General features: G+C 41.2%; 1 protein-coding gene across 4 annotated transcripts in view; it reads left to right on the forward strand.

Moving 5' to 3' along the window:
* ARID5B (AT-rich interaction domain 5B) overlaps nt 1–23,219 on the forward strand; it is a 117,623-nt gene that overhangs the window by 88,937 nt on the left and 5,467 nt on the right. For all 4 annotated transcript variants that reach the window (XM_051618727.1, XM_051618729.1, XM_051618726.1 and 1 more), the window contains 3 exons: nt 1,758–1,810; nt 9,291–9,388; nt 21,517–21,715. In XM_051618727.1, the coding sequence (XP_051474687.1) occupies nt 1,758–1,810; nt 9,291–9,388; nt 21,517–21,715 (350 nt within the window). The remainder of the gene's footprint in view (nt 1–1,757; nt 1,811–9,290; nt 9,389–21,516; nt 21,716–23,219) is intronic.

Here is a 23,219-nt window from a genome sequence, read left to right on the forward strand (position 1 = left end):
CAATGTAGATCTTTCAGACTTTCCAACAAAAGTTGTAAATGAGGGTGTTTTTCCTCCTTATCTGTAGATAGAATGATACTTTATTTCCTTAAAGGGAGAACTCCATGGCTTGAAATATTATTTACTCTAATTTATCTCCCAGATTAAAACCATGTGTTATTTTGATGAAGAATGTCAAACCTGTATGTTTTACATAACAATTTACATATCTAATAGCAATTGGCACTGATTGCAACAGGCCTCCAGCAGCCATTATAAACTTATATAACTCCGAATGATTACAGTGTTTGTCTGAAAACTGGCTGCTTGAAATGGAAGTAAAATTAATGTACTATGAACAGCTTCGTTGCATTATGCATTGATTCAGATTAAATCAAGGCCTAAGCAAAGCTCTTGATAGCTTTGAAACAGTACTAGGTTCAATGAGGCTTTCAGGACTTTTTTTTGTGTCAAAGAGAGGATTTTTTTTTTCTACACTCCCTCAAGCATGGGGACAGGGTGGGCTTGAAAGACAAGCTGAAGTACTATTTCTAAAATTCCCCACTGGGGCTAGGGCCCTCTGCTAACGTTTAGCTGAAATACACTGAAAGTCGTCTGACATTCAATATAAATTAGGGGCCTGATCCAGCAAATACTTAAATGCCAAGAGTAAGTATGCTGAGAAGAGCAGAAGTGTTTGCAGTACAGGACTCTATTTGTCCAGCAAGACTTGTGCAAACATTGCCAACATAAATAGGTTAGTAGGAAGAAGCTGTATGTATACTACAACAGAGTATCTCACTGCAGAGGGAAACATCCCTGTCCTCCGTGGTCCACAGCATTATGGCTGAGTCTGGCCAGAAGTATTTGTAGGATGTCTATGGGATATCACTGTTTGTTGGTGGAATAGTACATACATCTTTCACAGAGCTAAGATAGCAGTTTTTCTTCTAGCAATTAAAATAAGATAAAAATTAATCTAAAATAAAAATAAATAATAGTTAAAGTAATAAAATAAAACAAGAGACACCAGCAGCAGGCAGTGGCCCCATAGGACAGCGGGCCAGGATGAAAAGCACATGAGATGGGAGGAGCTCTGCAGGAAGTAACAAGCATCTCCCAACATGTCTTTTGAAGGAGTTGCCTCTGTTCTTCCCAGCCCACAGCTGTGGGCAAGGCACAGCCCCCCATGATAACTATTATGTTAATTCTCATCTGTGCTCCCCCGGGTTCGTTTGCACAGGACCTGTTAGAGCACATCTTACTGTTTATTGATTATGGAAGCCATTCTCTGAGCTGCAGTAATTATTGGGTATTTTTGTTAATCAATAAACTTTCTCTGTGAGTCAGTGTGTGGCTCATGCTTGCTTGCTAATGAAATCAGCATTAAACAAATAATTAAAAGCAACATTTTTCCCAATGAGTAATTTTTATTATCAAAGTTATGGAAACATGCTGCAGTCATTGTATCGTGCCTCTTATCAGCAAAGTCAAATGAGCCCATTACCTTTGTCTCAGTGTATTTTTCCAGTCCTGTTAAGGAATCTTAAGTGTGTTGTCTTATATGTAATTAAAAAAAATACATATGTAGTATGGGCTAATATTTGCTCTTCAGGTTATGTAAATACCTCTTTGGGAGATGTTTCACAGGAGCTTTTTCAGGGGCTGTGAGCTTTTTTTTCTCTATTTTTCTTTTTTGAAAACTGTTTAATTTACATTTCTTTGACATATGTTGGTTAATGCAATGCTTATCTAAATACTTATTGTCCCTCTAACAGTTAACCTTTGGACTATGTTTCAAGCTGCTCAAAAACTGGGAGGATATGAAACAGTAAGTGTTTAAGTAACTTAAATGAAATAATTGTGCAATCTAACTTTTCCCTGTTAGAAAAAAACACGTTAAAGCAAACAATCATTTGCTGCATTTTAGGCTAGCTGTACACATTGTGGGTTTACTGGGCCATTTTTGGAAATGGTCCCAATTAGTTCCAGGTTTGGCAAAATTGTAAACTTGTCGTAAAAACTACAAGTGGAAAACATATGTAACTCTTCCCTGTCAAGGAAATTAGTTGGGTCTGTAATTTTTTCCCATGTTGAGAAAGGGCTATTATTGTACAACAAGCCAAGATTGCATAAAAGAAATTTCACTTGGCAACATCCCTGACATCTGTTCATGTCTAATATGGGAAATGTATTAAAGGCTTTCAAAAGTAATCAGCATTGTCCATTAAGGAATAGTATGCTGCAGTATCTTCTCTTATTCCAAGTGTAAAAGATCTTTATTAGACAAGGGTCAGTACCACATAAACAGGAAGTTATCAAAGTAATTCAGAAAAGTCTCTGGCACTTTTTATCAGCTAACCGTATCTGACAAGAGTAGTTTATTTTTAGCTCACAGGGAAATTTGATGGCCATGGATTTTACAGCATGTATTTTGAACCAATAAAATATTAGAGCAACAAACTTAGATTAAAATCTTGAAATGAGAAGAAAGAGCTGCATTAATATGGCACATCGAGATGACATCTGTAATAAAAACCAATTGACATAGGAAGATGTCGTCATTGGAAATATTTTCTTTGCACACAATGATCAGATTAAGTTGTTCAGTTCCTGCCGCAGTTGGATGAAAGAAATTATTTTTGCTTTGTTTACCACGTAATCTGGGACATATCTATACAGTAGAGAAATGACGAGAAAAAAATGCACTATCAAGAAACTGAAAGTTGTTAAAACTAAAATATAAAACTCACTGTTTTCCTTCCATACACTAAAGCATATTTTTCTGTAAATCACCAGCCTAGGCTGATTAGCTTGGGTGTGACTGGGATTTTGTGAAATATGAAATCTAACGTTCTCAACAAAAGCGTGTGCTTGATTTGGCTTTTTTTTCTTCCTGTATCTTTCATTAATCAGCACATACCGTGCTTACATACAGGGGTGTGCGTAGGTGTGCTCATGGGTATACATGAATGAATAGCTACCACAGGCAGATCGTTACAGCAATTATGGGCCAACAGTAATTACCGTGAGTTGTAAAGTGCAATGAAAATGAGGGCTAAAAACTTGAACTTGATCCAGAGCACAAGGGGAAGGCCAGGAGGGAGACTGGAAGAAGAGTGGCATGTTCAGAGTGCTTGGGGAGTTGGGCTGTTTTTACAGCAATGTTTCAGATCTTCTTGAAGAGACCAGGGATAGAAGCAGGGATGCCAAATTGGTATGGCTTGCTGGAGACAGCTGAGTTTTGGTGCCAGAATGAGAAGGAGAGTGATGGATTTAGAGATGCTAGAGAAGGTGAACCTCTGTGCCTGGGGCAGAGCCAGGAGTAGAGTAGTGAGTTGGTGAACACGAGGCTGGAGAGCCAGGTCTACCAAATGCAGCAGAAAAGTGAGATGATCTGAGGGGAAGGATCACATACGTGATAATGTCATCCAGAGTAGCATCAGTCCACCCTTGTCCCAAAGCTTTTGCCCTTTTCTCAGTGAGACGTTTCCTGTTCTTTAGGGGCATTTGTCACCTTTGATGAAAATGTACCAGCAGTGCTTATTCTTCATAGAGAAGAAACTGAGCAATGGCTTACTGGTAATAAATGGCAATGCAAGCATAATTCACACCCTCTGACATACCTGAGAGCCCAGTGCTGCTTTGAAAGTGACTCTGGCTGAAATGATGGGCCCGATCCTTTTTTTGTATGATGTGAGTGGCTTCTTTGCTCTCTGGGCAGAACAACTGAAGTTGGGAACTGTTGTGCTGCAATTTAAGTTGTACGTGGAGAGTAAGGTTTCCTGACCTCATTCTCTTCTGTTAACAGTCTCATCCTCAGTATGGATCTGCCTTTGCTTTACATTCCCTGAACGTTAAACCGAAAGCTGTTGCAATACTTTGACCTGTGCACACCCTGCTGTTTATTGTTTTATGGCCAGTTGATATTCATTGAGCTTGCCTAACTGCATTTTTTGGTATATATTTTATCATGGCGAGCATTGCTCAGAGAGTTTTACATTTGATTTTGTGTTTGTTTTAGGCAAGGCAGTGGATGACTGGGATGACATGGACCTCAGTGTCAGTTTGAGAAGCTTAGCCAGGTCTGCTTAGATGTAGACATGTTGAGTGAATGCTGTAATTCAGTAGTGACCAGAATTCACTACTGACACTCATGGTGCCAATTATTTATTGATTGTGAGAAGTCACGTGCAGAACAAAGGCTTTCTCAAACCTACTCTCATTAACACACATTTATCTGTATGGACCCTTCCATCTGACTTGAACAAATTTCTGGTTTGGACATTGAGATAGAAATGGTCTCTTCTATTGGAAGTGTTATAAGGAAAAGGATATTTAAAAGTAGATACTTGGCTTCAGCAAGTGACAGCCATTTTATGAACAGGAAACTAATAGAAGATTGGTTAAAATCACATAGGGAACTTACGAGTGGTCAGGTGACTAGTTTTTCACTAGTAAGTGTAGAAACTTTCCCAGTTAAAGTAGGTGGAAACTTTACATCCTTGTGTTTGGCAGAGCAATGGTAGACCATTTACAATTTCATCCCCTTCTCTGTCCACCTTGTTCATGTACAGATGCTTTGACAGGGCTTTAAAACCATATTTGAGAAATAAGCAAAAATCATGTACAGTGTTTTCCAGCTTCTGCCCAGATTTACCAAACAGTGCAAGACCTCTGGGGCCTTAACCTGTCAGTTAAGGTTCTAAAAGTGAATAAAAACAGCCAGGGATTGGATTGGAGATGCAGAGAACATTTTTTAGCCATGTATCTGACTTCCCTTTTTTTGTAGTCATGACTGTGCGTCATAGTTAAGGGTTCTCCAGTTAGAGTACCTGTGAGTGTTATTTCTCATCTACCCATTATCTGTTTGATTACTAATTCTTGGTTAGTTGTCATCAATAACTGTGTATTAGCACACTTCCATGTACTACTTCTTGGACCAGAATACAGGCTTAATAAAAATAGCAACCTGTACAAATTGGTTTAAATCCTTAACAGATGAAGCTGTCTTTTTGAAGTTGGTGAGATCACATTTCTCTTAAACAAAAATACATGAAATGAGCATCTTTGTTGCTAATAATAGGAGGTCTATTGCAGACCTTCACAGTATGAATGACTTAAAATATCCTCAAGTCCCTGGATGAAATAGAAAACAACGTCACATCCTGGGGGGCTCAGCTGCAGTGGTGTTTAACAGCCATTGCTGGACTTTTCTCAGTCACCCTAAGTCAAGTGATTAAAAAGTACAGTCTTTCCCAGACAGGAAATTTTCCAAGACTCATCTAAAGAGTTGTCCTTGGCAAGTCATGAAGTGACATTTTTCCTTTTGAGCCATGCAAGAGGAGTGCCTTGGTGTGTCTGTAGAAGGCTGTGGTGCTGAATGGACACTACCTGGAGATGTCTTGATGTAAACAGGGTAAAGGCCAAAAAGACTGGGTGGAGCTTTGCCTTCAGTATGTAGCAGCTTAAATTTTTCCAAAGGTCTGTGGGATCCCATTTAGCTGCTGCCTCCTGGAAGCAACAATGAAGTGCTTTAGTTTTTAAAAAATAGTGATTGGCACAAGCAGCAGTCCTGCATCTGTGCAGGCCCAAAGAAACTGATACACTAGTGGAATGCGAAGCTACCTGGGTTTATTTTGTATAGAGCTAATTCTCAGAGATCTGTTTTGAAAAGCATTGTGAACATCACATACCGTGACCAGAAAATCTCCCATTAGATTTGCAGCATAAAATATTCAAGAAGCCTCTTCATGAGGAAGGGAGCTGGGAGCTGGGCTTGAGGTGCAGAAGACCTTAGGATGTCTCAAAGCAGAAGACACATTAAAAGCACGTGTATAAATAGTCTTCTAATAGATAAGAGCATTGCTTTTGTTTGGTTGCTTTTGAGCACCAGTCACTGCCGAATACTGTGCTTACAGGAAGCAGATCAGATCTGTTCTCAAGTCCCTGGGCAGAGTAGTCTCTTGTTTGACTCCAAATTCCAGTGAGTGGAAATGATGTAATGAAGGTTTTCAGAGTTACTGGTTTCCAGTGGGCCCAGCTCTAGGACTGTGAAACTGTAAGTTGAAGCAAATAGTGGAGAGGTCTACAAACCAGAAGACTACTTTAAAACTAAAAGTCATCATTGCAGTGGGAAGCTGTCAAAGATGAGACTGGCCTGTGCAATTGCCCTGATTAATGGGTGAGCCTGGGGCATCCTGCACTGTTAGACGTGTGGCAGGCACCAAGAGGGATGTATATACTGGTAGGAGTAAGGCAAAACAAATTGGAAAACTAAAGCAGCAAAGGTTCTTTGTCCTCAGTATGTTTTCTTCTGGAGTGGCTCCACTTAATGTCAGGAAACTGAATTAATCAAAAACGTGAAGTGGAAGTGCTCATGACGTGTTAAAGCTTTTGCAGGGTCTTAGTCTTGTGCTTCTGTAGCTCCATGCTCCTAAAAAAACCCAGTGCTTTGCTCCTGAATGTTTATAGGAGAGTCCCTTTCCAGGCAGCTACAACATTTTACCGTATTTGCATCTGTTGTTATTTGTCTTTGTGTTCCTCATGTGCCCCAGTCATGGACATACTACGAACTGGAAGCACAGATGAGCCCTTTCAGAGTTAAAAGCACTGTGTAAAAGCATCCAAGGCAGGCATTTGTGGTAGGAACAGCAACCATAAGCAAAGCACGGCCAAGCACTCCTCTCCTGGCTTCTCAGGAAGTTTGTAGTCACTGAGGTGGCTGGGAGGGATTTACATGAGAGGAGAAAGCAGTCCTCAGTTTTGATGTGTCCAGCATGAGCATCCAGCTCGAGCACTACTGCCCTGCATGACAACTATGAAGTTTGCACAGCACAGCATTTTGTGCAGATGGTTTAAGGATGTAATTTATCAGTTACTTCAGTCCTTTGAAGTTTATTAAGCATAAAAACGAAAAACTTTCCAGAACAAGGGAAAACTCAACCCCAGGTTTTGTTAGAATGGTCTTTTCAGGGAATGTAAAATTTAAACTTCACTCTGTATGTGGGAGTGCACAGCTCTGCTAATTGCCAAGGGGTTCTGATCCATTGCAGAGGCAGAGCTGGATAAAGCTAGGCAAACATTTGTGTAAATACTATTATTCTAAACAGCCCAAAGGAGAGAGACACCAAAACTGATCCAATGATATCAAAGGGATTCCCTTTTCCCCTTAAAGAGGATTGTGTTTGCTGATGTTCCAGCTTGAGTATCAACTCTTGAGTCAGCTCATAGACTCTAAGGTTACCATTTTCCTTTTGAAAATGGAGACCATGCTTCTTAGTCACCTGGGGATGTTTAAAAACAGGAGTTGTAGTTAACTAACTAATCCTTTGCTTTCATTTATAGCTTCTGTCCAGCATTGCTGTTCTTAGCCAAAGCATCAGGTCCTGGCCTGCAGCCTTGCAAGCCAGCCAGGCTGTGCTTGCCAGAGGGCCAGAGCACAGCCCCCAGCTTGGCTTAGTGCATCTTTATTTCCCTAGTCTGTGAGGCTGCCAGAGACTTCATTTAACGTAAGGCCACTTGCAGCAGTTCTCAGGGGATCCATTGTTTTGGGAGCTGCCAAAAGGCAAGGGCTATGTGGCCATGCCTCTGTCCCTTGCCTGTCCTGAGGACTGGTGGAATAGGTGTGGGAAGTGGAACCAGAGGTAGCTTTCCATCCAGACACTTGATCCAATTCTTTTTTGACCTTTCAGGTCACATTAGGAGCATCTGTTCATATTCTCAAGAGGCAATGTTCTTCATGGCTCACTAGGACTCCAGTTCTTCAAGCCCTTTAGTAACAATAATAGGTAGAGATGGGGGTAGCCTGGGGAAGAGACAGCGTAAGAACTTCAACAAAACAGACTTAAAATGAACCTGATCCTTCAATGAGTGATTTGTATTTAAATAATTTATTTGTGCAGAATTTATCCTTGAATTGCAGTCTTTCTCTTATGCCTGTGGTCTTTGGGTTGGTTACAGAAGACAAAGTTAGTGAATGCAGTCAGTCCATTTTGTTTTAAATAAGTTTTAAGGTAAAATAATCCCTTGTCTTTTTTTTCCAAGTGTCTATATGTGCAAACCATGTACAGGTACTAGTTGTGAGTTGGAGGTACTAATCTTTTCTAAGGAGAACTGCGCAAACAGTAAACTTGAAGAAACTATTATCAAATTATAAGTCTCTAGCCATGCTTTTGGCTTCAGAGAATAATTCCTGCAAAGGAAGGATTTTCCTTTTATATTGAGCCAAAAAGAAACACCTCTTACCCTGTAATATTTAATGATGGTAGCTATCTCCTTGTTTAGATTAAAATTACAGGCCTCAGATTTCAAGTTGTAATATTTGTTTTCTTCTGATTGCTGCCTTTAGCTCCTCAGTAAATGCCATTGACTGCTCTGTGGGTAACTCCGAAGAAGCCTCCAGGGCTGAATATATTAAAATCGACAGCATTCCACAGAAAATGACAAAATTCTCCCCAAATTGCCCCCACAATTTTCTACTGGCCTTCTTTATGAGCTGCAGGCAAAAAAGGGTGATCTCTTGTGCTTGTCCTATTCCTGTTTTTCTTCCTGTTTTAAATATAGGGGAATATATTAAATAATGAAGTGGTATTCAGAAACAATTCTTTTGCCAGGTCTTTCCATCTGTTATTCTGTATAATCCTAATTTCTGTACAAAAAAACAGAACCATGGTATGCAACTCAATATGTTACGAGATGTTTATTTTCATTAGCGTGGTCCAGTAAAGTACATAGCTCAAATATTAACATTGGAGTATGTTAAGGTTTCATTACTATTTGATCTATATATTTTCCTGACATAAATGGATAAAAATAAACAGCTTGTAACGTATAAAATTACGGAGTATGCTTTTGTGGATTTACAGTATTCTGTGGTGGATTCGGGTTTTGCAGCAGATTTATTTTCTCTAATTCAGTTAAAATAACTATGTAATCATTATTTGTGCTGAGTATGGTTCAAGCTTCATTTTCATAATTCACCGTGGGATTTGTCTGCATAACTTCTGATGGTTAATGACCCTATATTGATTGAGATTCTCTTTTGTGAGGCTGTGTTGCTTGTGACTTGATAATGAATCAGTCAGATCACTCCATTTTAGAGAGAAAGAAAATAGACACAGTGTTAACTTAGAAAAAAAGAAAAAAAGACACCCAAAGCTCTGTGCACTCTATATATTCTGTAGGAGCTTTTATAGTGCTTGTAGTACATGCTGTTCTGAAAGTGTCACACATGCATTTGTTGTTGTGAATTCAAACACTGTAGAATCTGTAAAGATGCAAGATTAAATTTTCCATTGCCATTTTTACAGATAACAGCACGTCGACAATGGAAACATATTTATGATGAATTAGGTGGTAACCCTGGAAGCACAAGTGCTGCTACATGTACGCGCAGACATTATGAAAGGTAAGATAACCAATCTGAAATGCTTGTTTAATAATGAAGAAATTAATTTGGACAGCCTTCAAAGCATTTTATAAAGAATTAGAGAATGAGAGAGAGAGAGGCTTTTTAAAGATATAGTAAATATTCCCCCAACAGTTTAGTCAGATAATCCATTGTAATTTAAACCAGAGTGTGTGTCTCCAGATACTAAATAAATAAAACAAGCATCTGATTTTTCTTTGGTACATATCTTAATTTTTACAACAGCTTCCTGGTTAAAGAAGCTGAAAATTGAGCAAAACATATTCAAGGAAAAATAAGAAATGACAGCTAATTGATGCAAACACTTGTCTTCTGTCATTTTTTAGGAATACCAATTAAGCAAATTGTGGTTGTGATCAAAATAATGGGGTGGCCCACAATGCAGGGTGCTGTTAATGTTGTAGGTCATGCAGAGCGTTGCATTCCTCTTCTTCAGTGCATTCCTTCCCTCCTCCCTGCCTGCGAGCTGCTGCCAAACGCTCTTTCTCTGCAGCCATTGTTGCTGGTCAGAACTGTTGATTTCTTATTCTTCCCATGTAGATAATAACTTCCAGGGCTTGTGAAGCCAGCATGCACTGAATAAAATACTGGAGCTGAAATGCTGCTTTAGTTTGATATGTTTTTTAGAAACAACCCTCTCTTTATTTTATTTGTTTTTCCCTCTTTTTCCCCCTCTTTTTTTTCCTTCCTCACCCCCCCCTTTTTTCCAGGCTCAGATAAGGCAAGTTCAGTCTCTTGTTCCTAAGTGTAAACAAGTTACTTCGCTGGGGTCAGGAAGAGATTGTACTTGCCTGTGCATAAGGCAGCACAGCAGAGCAGTGCTCAGCAGGTTTTCACCTTCGTTTAGTGCCATACATGGTGGCCACTCCAAGGGAGACACTGCCCTCCTTGTGGAGAGGGAGATTGATCACCCCCATTTACAGGAGACACCTCCAACACAAGGACTTGGGTGCACAAAGAAGTTGCATGTAATGCCGCTATCACAGTTAGAAGCTTTCTGGAGATCAAGCCAAGCAGCAGAGCAAATTGAGCAAGTGTCTGTTCTTGTCATAAAGGGCTTTTGCCTGCCTTTGCTTTGTGGACAAAGATTATAGATTGTTTTAACTGAGCCATCACATTTTGGGTATTCAACTCTTCCCCTCCATCATTACAGCCCTGAGAGACTCAGGGCTTCCTCTTGCACCCAAGCCAGCTGATTGTTTCAAACTGGCAGCCTGTGTCTTCCCTTGCCAGATGTGCTTTGTAGCATGTTTTCTTTGACAGAGGAGACCCAGGCTCCCATGCAAGTTAGAGACCATGAGGTTTCTGCGGGTTTAGGTCTCACAGGGAGCAAGTGTTGCTGGGCTCTGTCTTGAAATTCTGGGGTCATAGAGAGCACATCTCTTGTCATTGTGAAAAAACAAATGAGCCATTCACAAATACTTCATGAACCCCTGTCTGTTTCTTCTGCTTTCATGACAGTGGTTTATTTCTTTACATGGAAAACCCTTGAATTGCACTCCTTCTCTAAGCTTAGAGACTCACCCATGTGACTTACTCAGCAGTTACTCAGGGGTATGCTACAAAGTGCCAGAAAACCCGTTGTGCTCACTAGAAAACCTGAGCAGATTCTTGATGCCTTCAAGATATAAAAACCTTTCCAGGCTACCCAAAAGCAGTTGTGCTTGCCTTGAGCCAGTCTGAGGAATGAGTCTTTTACTTTATGGTTAGATTGGTCTTAGCAGACCAAAGAGGTCAAAACTGAGTTCTTGGATGCCAGTCTATTGTGTAGTTCTGGGTTAGCTCTTATATGGGGCAGCACCTATTTTCCAGGTCTTTAGCGACTATCAAAAGATTCCATTTGGAGAAAAAGTCTTGTAGGATTTTGAGCTTAGCCCTGAGCTTATGTTAAATATGCTTTACCAAATCTGAAGAACACATATACCCAAAAACCTCAGTGACTGGTCCAATCTCTAGATTTCTAGTGTTTGGCACTTTTTTTCCACCACAGGAAAGCTGTATTAAGGCTCAGACTTGGAAAAAAGTAAATGAAATTGTCATGGTTTGTTTCAGCTTGTAATTCTAACTACAGCACCTGTAAATGTAATACTCATTTATAGCCAAAGAGCTCAGATGACATTTAATCTAAAACTAGAACTGCAGTGCAGGAATATACATTCACGATTCAGGGCACACGTACATTTTCTAACTTGAAGGTGAGCTGTAAAGCTAAACTGGAAATTGAATTAAGCTGGGAAGTAAATGCTGAATAAACCTCATGAATTTTCCTTTCTGAATCCCACCTGCCTTTCCTTGCTTACTGGAGGCAGAACAGGCAGTTCCCTGACTTCACTGGTCTTGCCGCTGTTTGACTTAGCCTTGCCATTCTTCTCTTCAACTAGATCTCAAGGGCATCCATGTTGTGTTAACAAGCTTTTTTCCAAGATGACAGAGAAGCGACTATCTGTTTGCACCAGCTTTAACATATCAAGGCTGCTTAGGTAGCAGCCTTTCAGTGCTGTCCTTAGAATGTTGAGGAGTGGAATGGCACATATGTCCCATTCAGGTGCTGCGTCCCACCTTACTGCCCTTTCCAGGTTCCCCTCTGCAGGGTAGAGCTTCACGTGCCATTTCAAAGGGGAAAAAAAAAAAAAAAAGAAAAAAGAAAACTCACCAACCAAAAAAAAAACCAATGTAGAAGGCAGAATTGTCTCTCTGTTTAGCAAATCCCATGAGGAAATGTTGCTTTCCTGAAAAGGTGCTTACAAACTCTAAAAAGCCAGCACATTACTGCAGACCCATAGTACCAAGGATAGCAAAAGCCAGTTGTAAAGGCTGTGGGGAATCCTTCCACATCCCCCTGGTAGGAGCAGGGCTTGTGGTGGTAGCTGCTGCTGTGCTGTATGTGGGCAGAGCGCTTCGGTCGGTGCCATGTTTGCTTTGTTTCCCTGGTAAAAGGGAAGGAAAGATTTTGTGCACATTATCAACTGATTCATTTTTCATGTAGGACAGTTTGTATTTCCAGTAACTGGTTTCATTTTAAAGAAGGCAAGGCTGCCAGTGTTTCAGTAAGTGTTTTTTGTATATTAGTTAGACAACTTTTGTTTTATTAATGAGTACAATAATGAAAGTGCAGGTTGCTGAGTAGAAGCAATGGGTGTTTTTATTTAAAGCATAGCAGGCATCGTATAATGCCAATGAATGCATTATTGTCACTGTAGGCATGGCTGGTCTGAACCTGCCTCTGATTGGGTTATTCCGAATAGGTCCAAGCACTTCATAAAAATGTCTTTGTCAACCTAGTTTTCCTTCCAAACCTATTCATCTCTGTCAGTTTTTAATATTAGTACCAGGCTCTTGGCTATAGTCCATTAGTACTGTAGTTAATTGCTCATGTTACAGATGATTACCAATATAAAAAGCATTAATGTTTTCCCATCGTGGGGCTGTTGCTCTGTGCACGACTTGGATTGTGTTGTTGTCTTGGTCATTACTTTCTTCATTTGTGGTCCTTTCATGCACGTACCTTGCATGATCACAGAAAGCTGGAGGCATGTGTGGTTGGTATTAGCTGATTCAGCCTGAACCTTTCCTGTGAAACTCTTTCAGCCCTTGTCAGTGCCCTGCATCTCTCTCTCTGATCAAGAAACCCTAAGGAACGGCTACTTTTCTGCGAAACATTCTTCTCAGTGCTGCCTTCCCCTAATAGTGCAGATGTGGTTTTCACATGCAGGGTTTGAGGTTTCTTTCGCTTTTACACAAGACATGTGATCAGCAGCTTTAATTTTCCAGCAGGAACGGTAGGCTGTGTTTCTGCAGTGCTGATGACGTTGTTAGGGATTTTTCATAAATATTACACCACCGCCACCCAAAAAAAAAACCCAAACCAACCTAAACCAAAAAAAACCCCAAGCCTGGTATTTTGCAAGGTGTGTAAAGTTCCCAATAAGATGCATTGAACAAAACAGAACTATGAGCAGTTGCCTGTTGGGCCGTTTTTCTCCTTCTAGGTCCATCAGCAATTCATCTTTGGTTTCTTCCAAAGGAGGCCTTGCAGACGAGCTGTGCACAAATACGCACGGGCTTGTGGTGTGCAGTGGCATGCAGGAACTCCTCAGCTCTTTGCTGGATAAATGTGTCAGTGTTCAAAGGCATCATGGCAGACAGCTGGACAGTGCCCTTGAACATAACCCTTCTGGCCTTTTTGGGTGCTGTGCGGGAGCCTGATTCCCTTGGGGTCTCCAGCAGGGATGGACCCAGAGCATCCCATGGGCTTTGTCCTGCTTTGCAGTGATGTGGCTCATACGCGGACCACTAGCACCTTGAAACCAGCCTGTCCCAGTTAAATCCAGCTGGAGGAGGGTTTACTATGCTTCATGCTCTCTACAAATTCAGGACCTGTATGGGAAAGCCACCTGGGCTCTGTGGAGGAGCAGATAGGTGAGATGGGTCCATGAAGCCAGGAGAGGCTCACTGCAACCTAGCAGTGGCTGTGCCTGCACTCTGGACACAGACCCATGGAGGGTTTTATTGTGGCTGTGGTTGTGGCCCCTGGGCACCTGCAGAGCACCCTGAACATCTAGCCCTTACCAGGGGACTAAACCGTAGGAGATACAGTGTCCTTTACAGTTTGGAGCCCACTCTGCTTTTTTTCTGTCTAAATCAGTCACATAAATATTATATATTATCAGAAACACAAGGCGGGTCAAAATAAGTCCCTTACATGGTTTCTCTTTAACAGCTGTAAAGTCTCTCTACCCTAGGGGTATTGTGTAGTAATTCAATATGCAAGCGAGCCCCATGTTCTATGCAAATGCTGGTTGGCTTTGTTAAAGCATTTGGATAACTTCAGTAATGTGTAAGCATTTCAGTGGAGTTTTGTAGGAAATAGCAGCCAATCTTTTAGAGGGAACAAAAAATGGGAGGCTAGTATAGCATCTGCGTGAAAATGCTTATGGTTATCTTTTAATGCACATTGTAATTAATAGAAGGTTTTGATTTACACTGTTAAGTGTGAAAACATCCCCAGGCAAAAATTAAGCAAGTGTTATGTCATGCTGTAAACTATAGCTAGCTCTTTGTTTGACCCAAAAAAACTTGCCAAGCAGTAGTTTTTTCTTGAGGTACTAACTTGGTTGTTTTATTTTTGTCTTCACCCCACTTTCCTGCCTTCCTCCTGCTTCAGCTAGTCCCAGACTCCCAGAAAACTTTGCAAGTTGCAAATTGTCTCAATAGTTTTCCATCAAGCACAAATTTAAGCCTGAAGATAGATGAGGTGTCTCAATCCTCTCTGTCTTTTCCTGGGTTTTTTGTTTGGTTTTTTTTTTCTTTTTGATAAATAACAAGAGGTTTCTACTTACAATTTTCTGCCCTCAGGGCTTTATCATTAAGATTAAATAACTGTACTTTCAAGCATACCACTGAACAAACATCTTTTCAATTATGTGAGTAACAGATGCTTTAACAAAGGAACTATTGAAAATTCAGAAAGCTTCCCCCCTCCCCAAAATTTAAAAAGTATCAGATGACAGAGGAATGTAATTATTTACCATTAAAACAGATCCTTAGCTGTCCTTTCAAACCATCTGAAAACAGAGTTTTTTCAGAATTTCTTTGGGACTGGGTTTACAGCCTTGGAGACTTACTGGCCATCACTGGAGTCAGTGGGAGTCCTTGGGTGCAAGAATGCTGGACAGTCAGGCACTGCCTTCCAGTGCCTGGAGACAAGCAAATGATCTCTCTCCTTTCAGGGAGTTGTTTTCCCAGCAACATCCTTCTTTCCACCTGGGAGTTGGTCCCAGCAGAATTGGGGGATTATGTGTCCTACCCAGTGCTCCCAAGTGGGTTGTCACCCAAGCAGAGGGAGCTTTCCAGGCCTGCTTACCAGGCGCTGAGGCTGTGCAATGAGCGCAACGCGCCTGGGGTCCTGGCATTCCTTGTGGCTCCGCTGGGTGCTTGTGGTTGGTCAGCATCAGGCAAAAATGTCTGTCATTGACATCCAGAAGTAGGGACAGACTCTACACAAGGGGACAAGCCCCTTTTCCTTGCTAGGAAATGAGTTGCCCCAGGAGGGTGCTGCCCAATGGGAGATGTGTCTCTCTGCTTTACAGGAGCAGCACTAGGGATGGAGAGTAGGATCCCTCAGATTCTCCAGGTCTGCTGGGAATCTCCACCTTGTACTTCACTGGTAGGACCTTCCTAACATGGTAGGGGTTGCATGGTTGGATGCAGCTCAGAGACCCCAGAGAGGGTCAGCAGGATTTGGAGTCCCTCCAGGAGACCTGTGTCTCACAGGCAATGCAAAATGGCATCTGTAAGCTTGTCCTGAGTGTAGGGACCAAACAGTGCAGGGACTATATGGACCTACCAAGCAAAATGCGTGTCTGCCTTTAGATGCAGAAATGGTGACTGTGGCCAAAACAGAGGCTTGCAGCAATGTTGGTATAGTGACCTGAGGAAGCTGCTCTGCCCCTATCACCCCTTACTTTGAATTTTTCCCATGCAGTAGATCTGCGCTGAAAGTAGAAGACTTGGGTTGTTCATCTCCCCTGGCTGAGCCATAGGATCGAGAGTGCCTGAGCTTCCCTAGCCTGACTGTGCAGCTAAATCAGCAGCTGTGTTTGGAATGTCTCTAATTTCCAGTTTACTTAAAACAAAGTGTCTTTGAATTCTCTTACAGCAGTGCAGTTCCCACCTTTCAGCAGTGAGCCATTCTCATTACCCACCAACACTCCCAGTGGGCTGTGAGGAAAGTTGTTGATGAAAGGATGAAAGAACCATTTATTTAAGGAAGGAAAGTTCTTTGGGAAGAAAATTGAACTCAAACATATTTTGTCTTTGCTAATAAAGTACATGCCAGTTTTGTACTTCAGACAAATGCAAATAATCCTATTGCTATTGTGTTCTGCACAAAGGCATGCAAGGCTTGCTTTTGTAACCCTGAGATTGTACAACGCGGTCCAGGGAAATCAAGCTAGAGGAACACACTGCTTGATTTCCTCAGTGTATTTTATATTCCCATTTTTCCACTGGGAATTTGTTGGTGATGTCCAGGAGGGCTGCTTCTTGCTCCTGGCTATGCCATTGAAGGTGGCTTGTTTCCCATGTGCTTAGGCTGACACCATTGCGCCAAGGTTTATCACTTTTGAAGAGCATCAGGGTAAAAAAGACAAGACTGCTCTTAGGACCAGAGCTTGGGCATTTTTATTGGTCCCTTAAAGCAACTGAGTATTTTGCCACTGAGTTTCTAGGGAACAAGAATTGGGTTTCTCTGAGTGAGGTTATCAGTAGGGGTCCCCTTGCACTGCAGGGGCTGTCAGTGGAGCTGCCCCAGCTCAGTGACTGTTCATTCTTGCCTTGTGCTCAGACCCTCTGGCTCCAGGGAGTGCAGGCAGCTCTGCCCGGATGCTGTGAGGACTTCTTCAACCAGATGGTTGTCCTGTTGAACCAGGCAGACTGGCTGTTTCATCCGCCCAATCCAGTAGTGTCTTTAGAGGCAGGAGGAAGATCACTGTGGCACAATGTGCCCAGAAAGGAAGTGTTTTCCAAACTCCTACCAGTAAAGAGATTTATTGCCTGTCCCTTTTCAGTGGTTTTGAAACTCTGAGAGCTTAATATTCTCATGATTTACATTAGCATCTAATCCTTGCGTAATCTCACTAATCCCTTGGCCCCAAGATAGCCATTGGCAGTGAGTTCCGTGGGTTAACCAGTTGTCGTATTCGTTTGGTGAAACAGATTTAGATCTTTTTTCCATTCCCGCTGCAATCAACCTCCTTAACCTTCTGGCCAAGCATGGGAATGGGGCAGTGTCTCCCAAGGAATGGGCTTTGGTATTTTAAGACCTTCCAAGATTATTCTGTTTTGTGTTGGGCTTGGAGCCCTTGAGGAAACAAGATGATGTCAGTGGGAGACATGCTGGAATATTTTATTCTGCCAGAAAGAAAACAAAAATAAACACTGAAACAAGCAATATAAAAAATATTGTTGAGATTGTGCTGAACTGCTTCCCTCCTTCACCCTGCGTGTCCTGGGCATATGGTTCCTCCCCAGCCCGAGAGCCCCGTCATACCCATACACAGTGGGGAGAATTAAAGAGGAAACTGGCAGCCTTAACATTTAATTTCCTTCCTCTTTCTGGGCTGGTCAGATCCTTTGCATTATTGTGACTACTTTTTTTATCATGTCTATAAATAGATGTGCTGTCATGTGTCCCGCGAAGCAGACTCGGGCCAAAAAAGTCTTTCGTTCTGCATAATCAATAGATGAAAATGTAGTGGTTACTGGCTCAGATCAGGTCTTGTATTGTTAGTTCTGGAGCTGGGAAAAAATGTTGACTAATAAAGATTAAGGGTTTGGTTTTTTTTTTTTTTCTTTTTATGAAATGCTAATGATGAGGACATGTTTGATATACTGTGAAATACATTTCTCTAATGTGAAATTTCTCCTTTTTGTTGGGAAAGAGATTCAGTCCCTGGAGGATTTTAGAATTTGTAAATATAAAATTATCTGCTTCAGTGTTTTTTAAAAAAAGGTTGGCAGAAAGCCAGATTACTTACATTACTGTAATAGATTTGCTGACCTCTGACATCTGCTGCAGAGAAATACATTGAATTTTTCATAATATCAGATGATTCAGATCTAAAAACTCCGTACACTCTGCACCATTATTTAATTCAGGACTTAGTAAAGCAAAATCTTTTTTTGAGTAGCAGTTTATACGTGATTAAACTTAATATTGCCGATTGTAATAAATCAGGATTAGTATAGTACTGATTTGTTAATCTAACTTGTATTGATTTTAAGTTGTCTTTATTTAAAAAAAAAAAAAAAAGGACTGGCTTTTCACAGTGACTGAATTTAATAAGAAGCCCTGTGATAGCAAAGACTCCCCTACTGTTTCTGCTCTTGGCTGGAAAATGTTATTCTTGTATTATTCCAGGAAAGAGGGGAAAAAAAAAAACCTCATGCTGCTAAAAATCTGCTGCCTGTGGAAAGATTTTTTAATACACTAGTGCTTACATATTCTATTTATGTTAATTGACTTATAAATAATACATTTTATTAATCTTAATATTGGAATCTTGATCACGATAAAGACCCTTTTATTTGGTCTGCTTGCAGGCTTTACAAGTAAATATTCTTTAGACCACAAAATATTCCTCCCCTTTTCCTTTTTTTATGAATACTTTGATACTTCTCCCCCCTGCCACGAAATACAGCCACAGTTCAAAGCAACTGAAAACATGGTGGTTGTTTCCAAAGTGTGATACATTCGAGGGATCCAGCTCCGTTGTTTTGGAAGTCATCTTTACCTCTCCTTGCACAAAGATTGATTAAATCGTACCTGCACTGCAAATACTTGACACACACACATAAAAAATCTTGTGTTGGTTTCAGACATGTCACATTCTGCTAAAGTATTTGGCTAACAGCAGATTGCATTCTTCCTGCGTTGGGCAATATTGACCTTAAATTGGCTAAGCCAGCTGCTTTCATGGCATGTGAGCCGGCTGCTTACATGTTCCGAGAGCAGTATTAGCTTTATTACCCCTGCGCTATAAAAACTTCTAATAATCAAATGATAAGATCATATCCTGTGGGTAATTGTGTTGTACCATGACAGGATAACTGAAAAAACATTCAGTGAAAATTGCAGCCAACGGAAATCTCTACGTAGAGCAGCAATTGTTGGCGTTGCTCGACTCGGTGCTGCTCCCTGGTTTTGCTGCCTGGCTCCTCTTCTGCTGCCCTCCATGGTCCCCAAAAGCCACCTCAGTGGTGGCGGGGAACAGCAGCCGGCCGGCCCTCGTTTTGGACGAGGAGGGGAAAATCCTAGAACAAGCCATCCTTGTGTTTTGAGTCAGTTTTACCTTAGTCATGCCGCCTCCCCGATACACGAAACATTTAATTCCAGATTTCCTGCCGCTGGCTCCGGGCCTTTGACCAGCTCTGTGAAATGTATTTTTACTGCTGTCGGCCTGCCAACTGCTGAGCTCAGTGAAAAATAACTAAAATTAAAACCTTGTACTCCCACGTGAACCCTTAAGATCAGAAAAGGAAATTTAAGCCACGGTTACTAATTAGCACCAAAGCTAATGAGTTCTGGTGAGGTGCAGCAGGAGGAGGAGGAGTTTGCGTCCCACGTTACCCTACAAGGCTGGGTGGAACCTCGCCAGCCGTGAATAATCCTGTCGGCCCAGGTCTTGCTCCCAGCCCACGGCATCTTTCACGGACAGACAGTCTCGCTCGTGGGCCGGGAGCGTCGCCGCCTCCCGTGGGGCATGGGACAGTGTCTGAAACCTTTATGGGTGGAATATGTAGATTTTTAATGGGCGACGCGTTCCCATGGAAACAAAACAAAGTCAAACGCTCCCCTCGCCATGCTAACAATTATTGTAATAAAATGTGTTTTTATTAAAAGCGGTTTTAAATATTTAACACATGGCAGAGCAGCCTCAACGGTGCCCTGTGTGAAACCCAACCTTGCTTCTAATGAAGTCCAAAGCGTTTTGTGCAGCGCAGGGAGGAGTTCAGTGTTTTCACCAATATTGGTGCTTTGCAAATGAAATGTAGCAGCCTCAAGTATGAACAGGATTATTTTTTTCTTATTCTGCTTAGTTATGCTTTTTATTACATAAACATTAGCTGTAATATTACAGTGGGAAGCAGGTATTTGGCAGCTACGTATTATTTTGCTAAGTTTGCATAGAGGGAGCAGTTTCCCGTTTTAGCAGCTGTAACATGTTTAAACTCAGTTTGTAATGGGATCTGAAGATGAATATTCCCTGTGGGCTCTGCTTAGCTTCATTACTGGAGCCCTGCCAATTTCAGGGCTAGAAAGTATTATTCACGCCTCTTTGCACATACCATGTCAGAGCATGCTCAGTTAATGAATTTTGTTTCTAATATAGCATAAATTAGGTTTATATTTTAACATAATTTATGTTGTATTTTATTAAAATGTAAAATATTATGATCACGAGCAATCTAATTTCTGCTCTCTTAAGCCCAAACTGTGTTTGAACATCTAAGTATGTAAATCAAAATTGCATGCTTAGAAACTGATTCTAGGATAACAAACGAATATCTGAACCAAAGAGGTTTCTGCCTTGGAGTCTTAGATTAGAGATAATTAAGGATTCCTGGTATTTGAACAGATTTATGTTGTTTATAAGCAAAGTACGTTTCCTTCATAGAGTCAACTTGTCTTTTAAAAAAAAAAAAACAAATTATGTTTGTTGTATTAAAGTTCATATTTTTAAAGTCTGAGGCTTGTATTAATCCCACAGTGAGTCATTAATCATACCAAGTGCGTTATAAAAACTTTAATCACTGAAGTTGAAACTGAGATTGTAATGCAATCCATCCCTTTTAATTATATCAGTTATTTTTCCATTCAGATCAAGAATTGCAAGGGGAAAACAGATAGATTAAAACTCAGTGTCTTTGATGCTTTCAGGGGAGAACTTTTTTTGTATTTCTTCCTTGCTTTTTTAAAGCAATTTCTTGCACTTTGTGGAGGACAGTTGCATGGTGAAAATTTTCTCACTGTTAATTCTTTTCCTCTCTCTTCCTTCCCTAAAAAGGACTCCCTGGCGAAGGCAGGGAGCACAGTGACTGTCACTCTCCGGGTGTGTTGCAGGGAAGGCAATGGGCTGGTGCTGAGCATGGCGTGCCAGATGCAGTGCCCAATGCTGTGGGTTTCCTGCAGCCCAACTCACTGCCGAGTCTTCTACTGAGTTCCTGGCACTGCCCCTTGCACACAGGGAAACCACCAGCCTGGAAATTCTGTAGCTGGTATCAAGTTGGCTATGTCTTTTTAGGTGTTTTCCTGGGGTTTGCTGCATGCTATTGAGGCTAGAGTGGGGGAAATAAAAATAAAGGGTTGATTTTTTAATTTTTTTTTTTTTAATCAGTCTGAAACGTGGTGGTTCATATCCTCATCTGGTACATCTTGCCAAATAAGTTGATTTATCATACATGGATTTGCAGATGTAGAGTTTACAGTGTTGTTTTTATGCGTTGGAAGAAAATGGATTTATTAAGTAAACTAGTCATAGTAGATACATTTTGTTCTTTGCTGGAATGGCAAAACCTGATCAATTATTTGTTCTTTAATCCCCTAGATTAATCCTGCCGTATGAAAGATTTATTAAAGGAGAGGAAGATAAGCCACTGCCTCCAGTGAAACCTCGAAAACAGGATAACAGTTCCCAGGAGGGTGAAGCAAAAACAAAAGTGTCTGGAACAAAACGCATCAAAAATGAAAACCAAAAGAGCAAGAAGGAAAAAGATAATGCACAGAAACCCCAGGATGCATCTGAGGTTGGTTGCTTTCCTGCTTTTCACCTTTTCAATTAAAAATGTACAGCTTTAATCATGTGAAAGGCAATGATAAAAATGCATAACTAAAACTGGAGAATTTCAACCAGTTGGCCATTTGAGTCAGCTCAGCAATGGAAATCCAGCTGCTGTGGTGCTGCCTGTGTTGGGGTTTTGCTGGGCTGCAAACCAGCCATGTTGCTCAGCAATGGTGGCAGAAGACCAAGCGCTGGATGTAGCAAGTACCATTTCTGCTCATTGTATTATACAGTGGTCACCACTAAAAGATCGGCAGCTGCCAACAGGAAACCACACAACTACCACAGTTATTTCCTAATCTAAGTATAGGGTGCGGGATCCTCTAATACTGTTGATAATACTGTGGTAACTGTTGGACACAGCTGATTTTTATAATGGTAACCTCTGGATCAGCCCTTCTGTCCTCACAGATGTATGTACATCTGTCAAAACACGTATCACTCCCCAGGATTTTTATCGTGTTATACTAAATTTCCCTCTGGACTAAAAGGTCAGATTTTGAGGGAATCACCTTCCAAACTGTAACTCAGACTGACTTCCCTCTCCCGTGCCACAGATGGCTTCCCGCTGTGATAGGTTCCTGTTCTGTCACCTGCTTCACACAGGCCACAGTTCCCACATTGAGACATGTTACCTGCAGACAAAGGACAGCCCTTGTGGAAGAGATTTTATGTTCACGTCAGTGGATTAGGTGGATGAGTAGAGTTTAGATTTGTCTGCAAATAGGGGTAAATTTCACATGTTGTTAAGTGGTATAAAATCAGTGAGGGTTTTGCTCTGGTGTTACTTAAGAACTTTCTTTTGCACATCCTGCCCACTCTCTCCTGTGCCCTGCTTGCTCCCTGTGTGAAGGAGGTGGTGAAGCTCCTCACACACAACCCCTACACAAGACATTGCTTTTCCTGTCTCAGTCTGCCAGATCACAGCAGCCTTCAAGACATTGCAGTGAAAGTATTTAAAGAATAATGAAACACATGACATGCCCAGCAGACGAAGGCTGCTCCTTTGACTTCATTGCTGTCTGGCTGGTACATGATTCCTGTTTCTAAACTAGGTGGGAAACTGGTATTGAGTCAGCTACCAACAACCTTCCTCTTCATTGTTTAAAAAACCCCAGCAATGCAGGACCAGTAAACACAGATGCCTCTAAGACTTTGTGTACCCAGTTTTGAGAACAGATTATTTTGTTTTGTTTTCGTGTCCAGCTACCTCTTTAAGTTGTGCTTACAAGGACAGTTTCATCTTCCACCCAAGCCAGAATTTGTGTTTTAAATTGCCTTGATCAGCTGTACCTTTATTATCTAATGTAAGAGCACGCCAGAGAGAGGGGAGGGTTTTTTATTTTCTCTTGCACTGTACTTTTAAAGCAGGGAACCCTGTTGGGGGAAAACCCATCCACTTTCTGATGAAAAATAGAGAGGAGTGTGCACACAAACTTCCTTCAGTAGCTGGAAGGTTGCAATACAAA

The sequence above is a fragment of the Apus apus genome, chromosome 4, assembly GCF_020740795.1.
Source record: "Apus apus isolate bApuApu2 chromosome 4, bApuApu2.pri.cur, whole genome shotgun sequence".
Classification (NCBI taxonomy): domain Eukaryota; kingdom Metazoa; phylum Chordata; class Aves; order Apodiformes; family Apodidae; genus Apus; species Apus apus.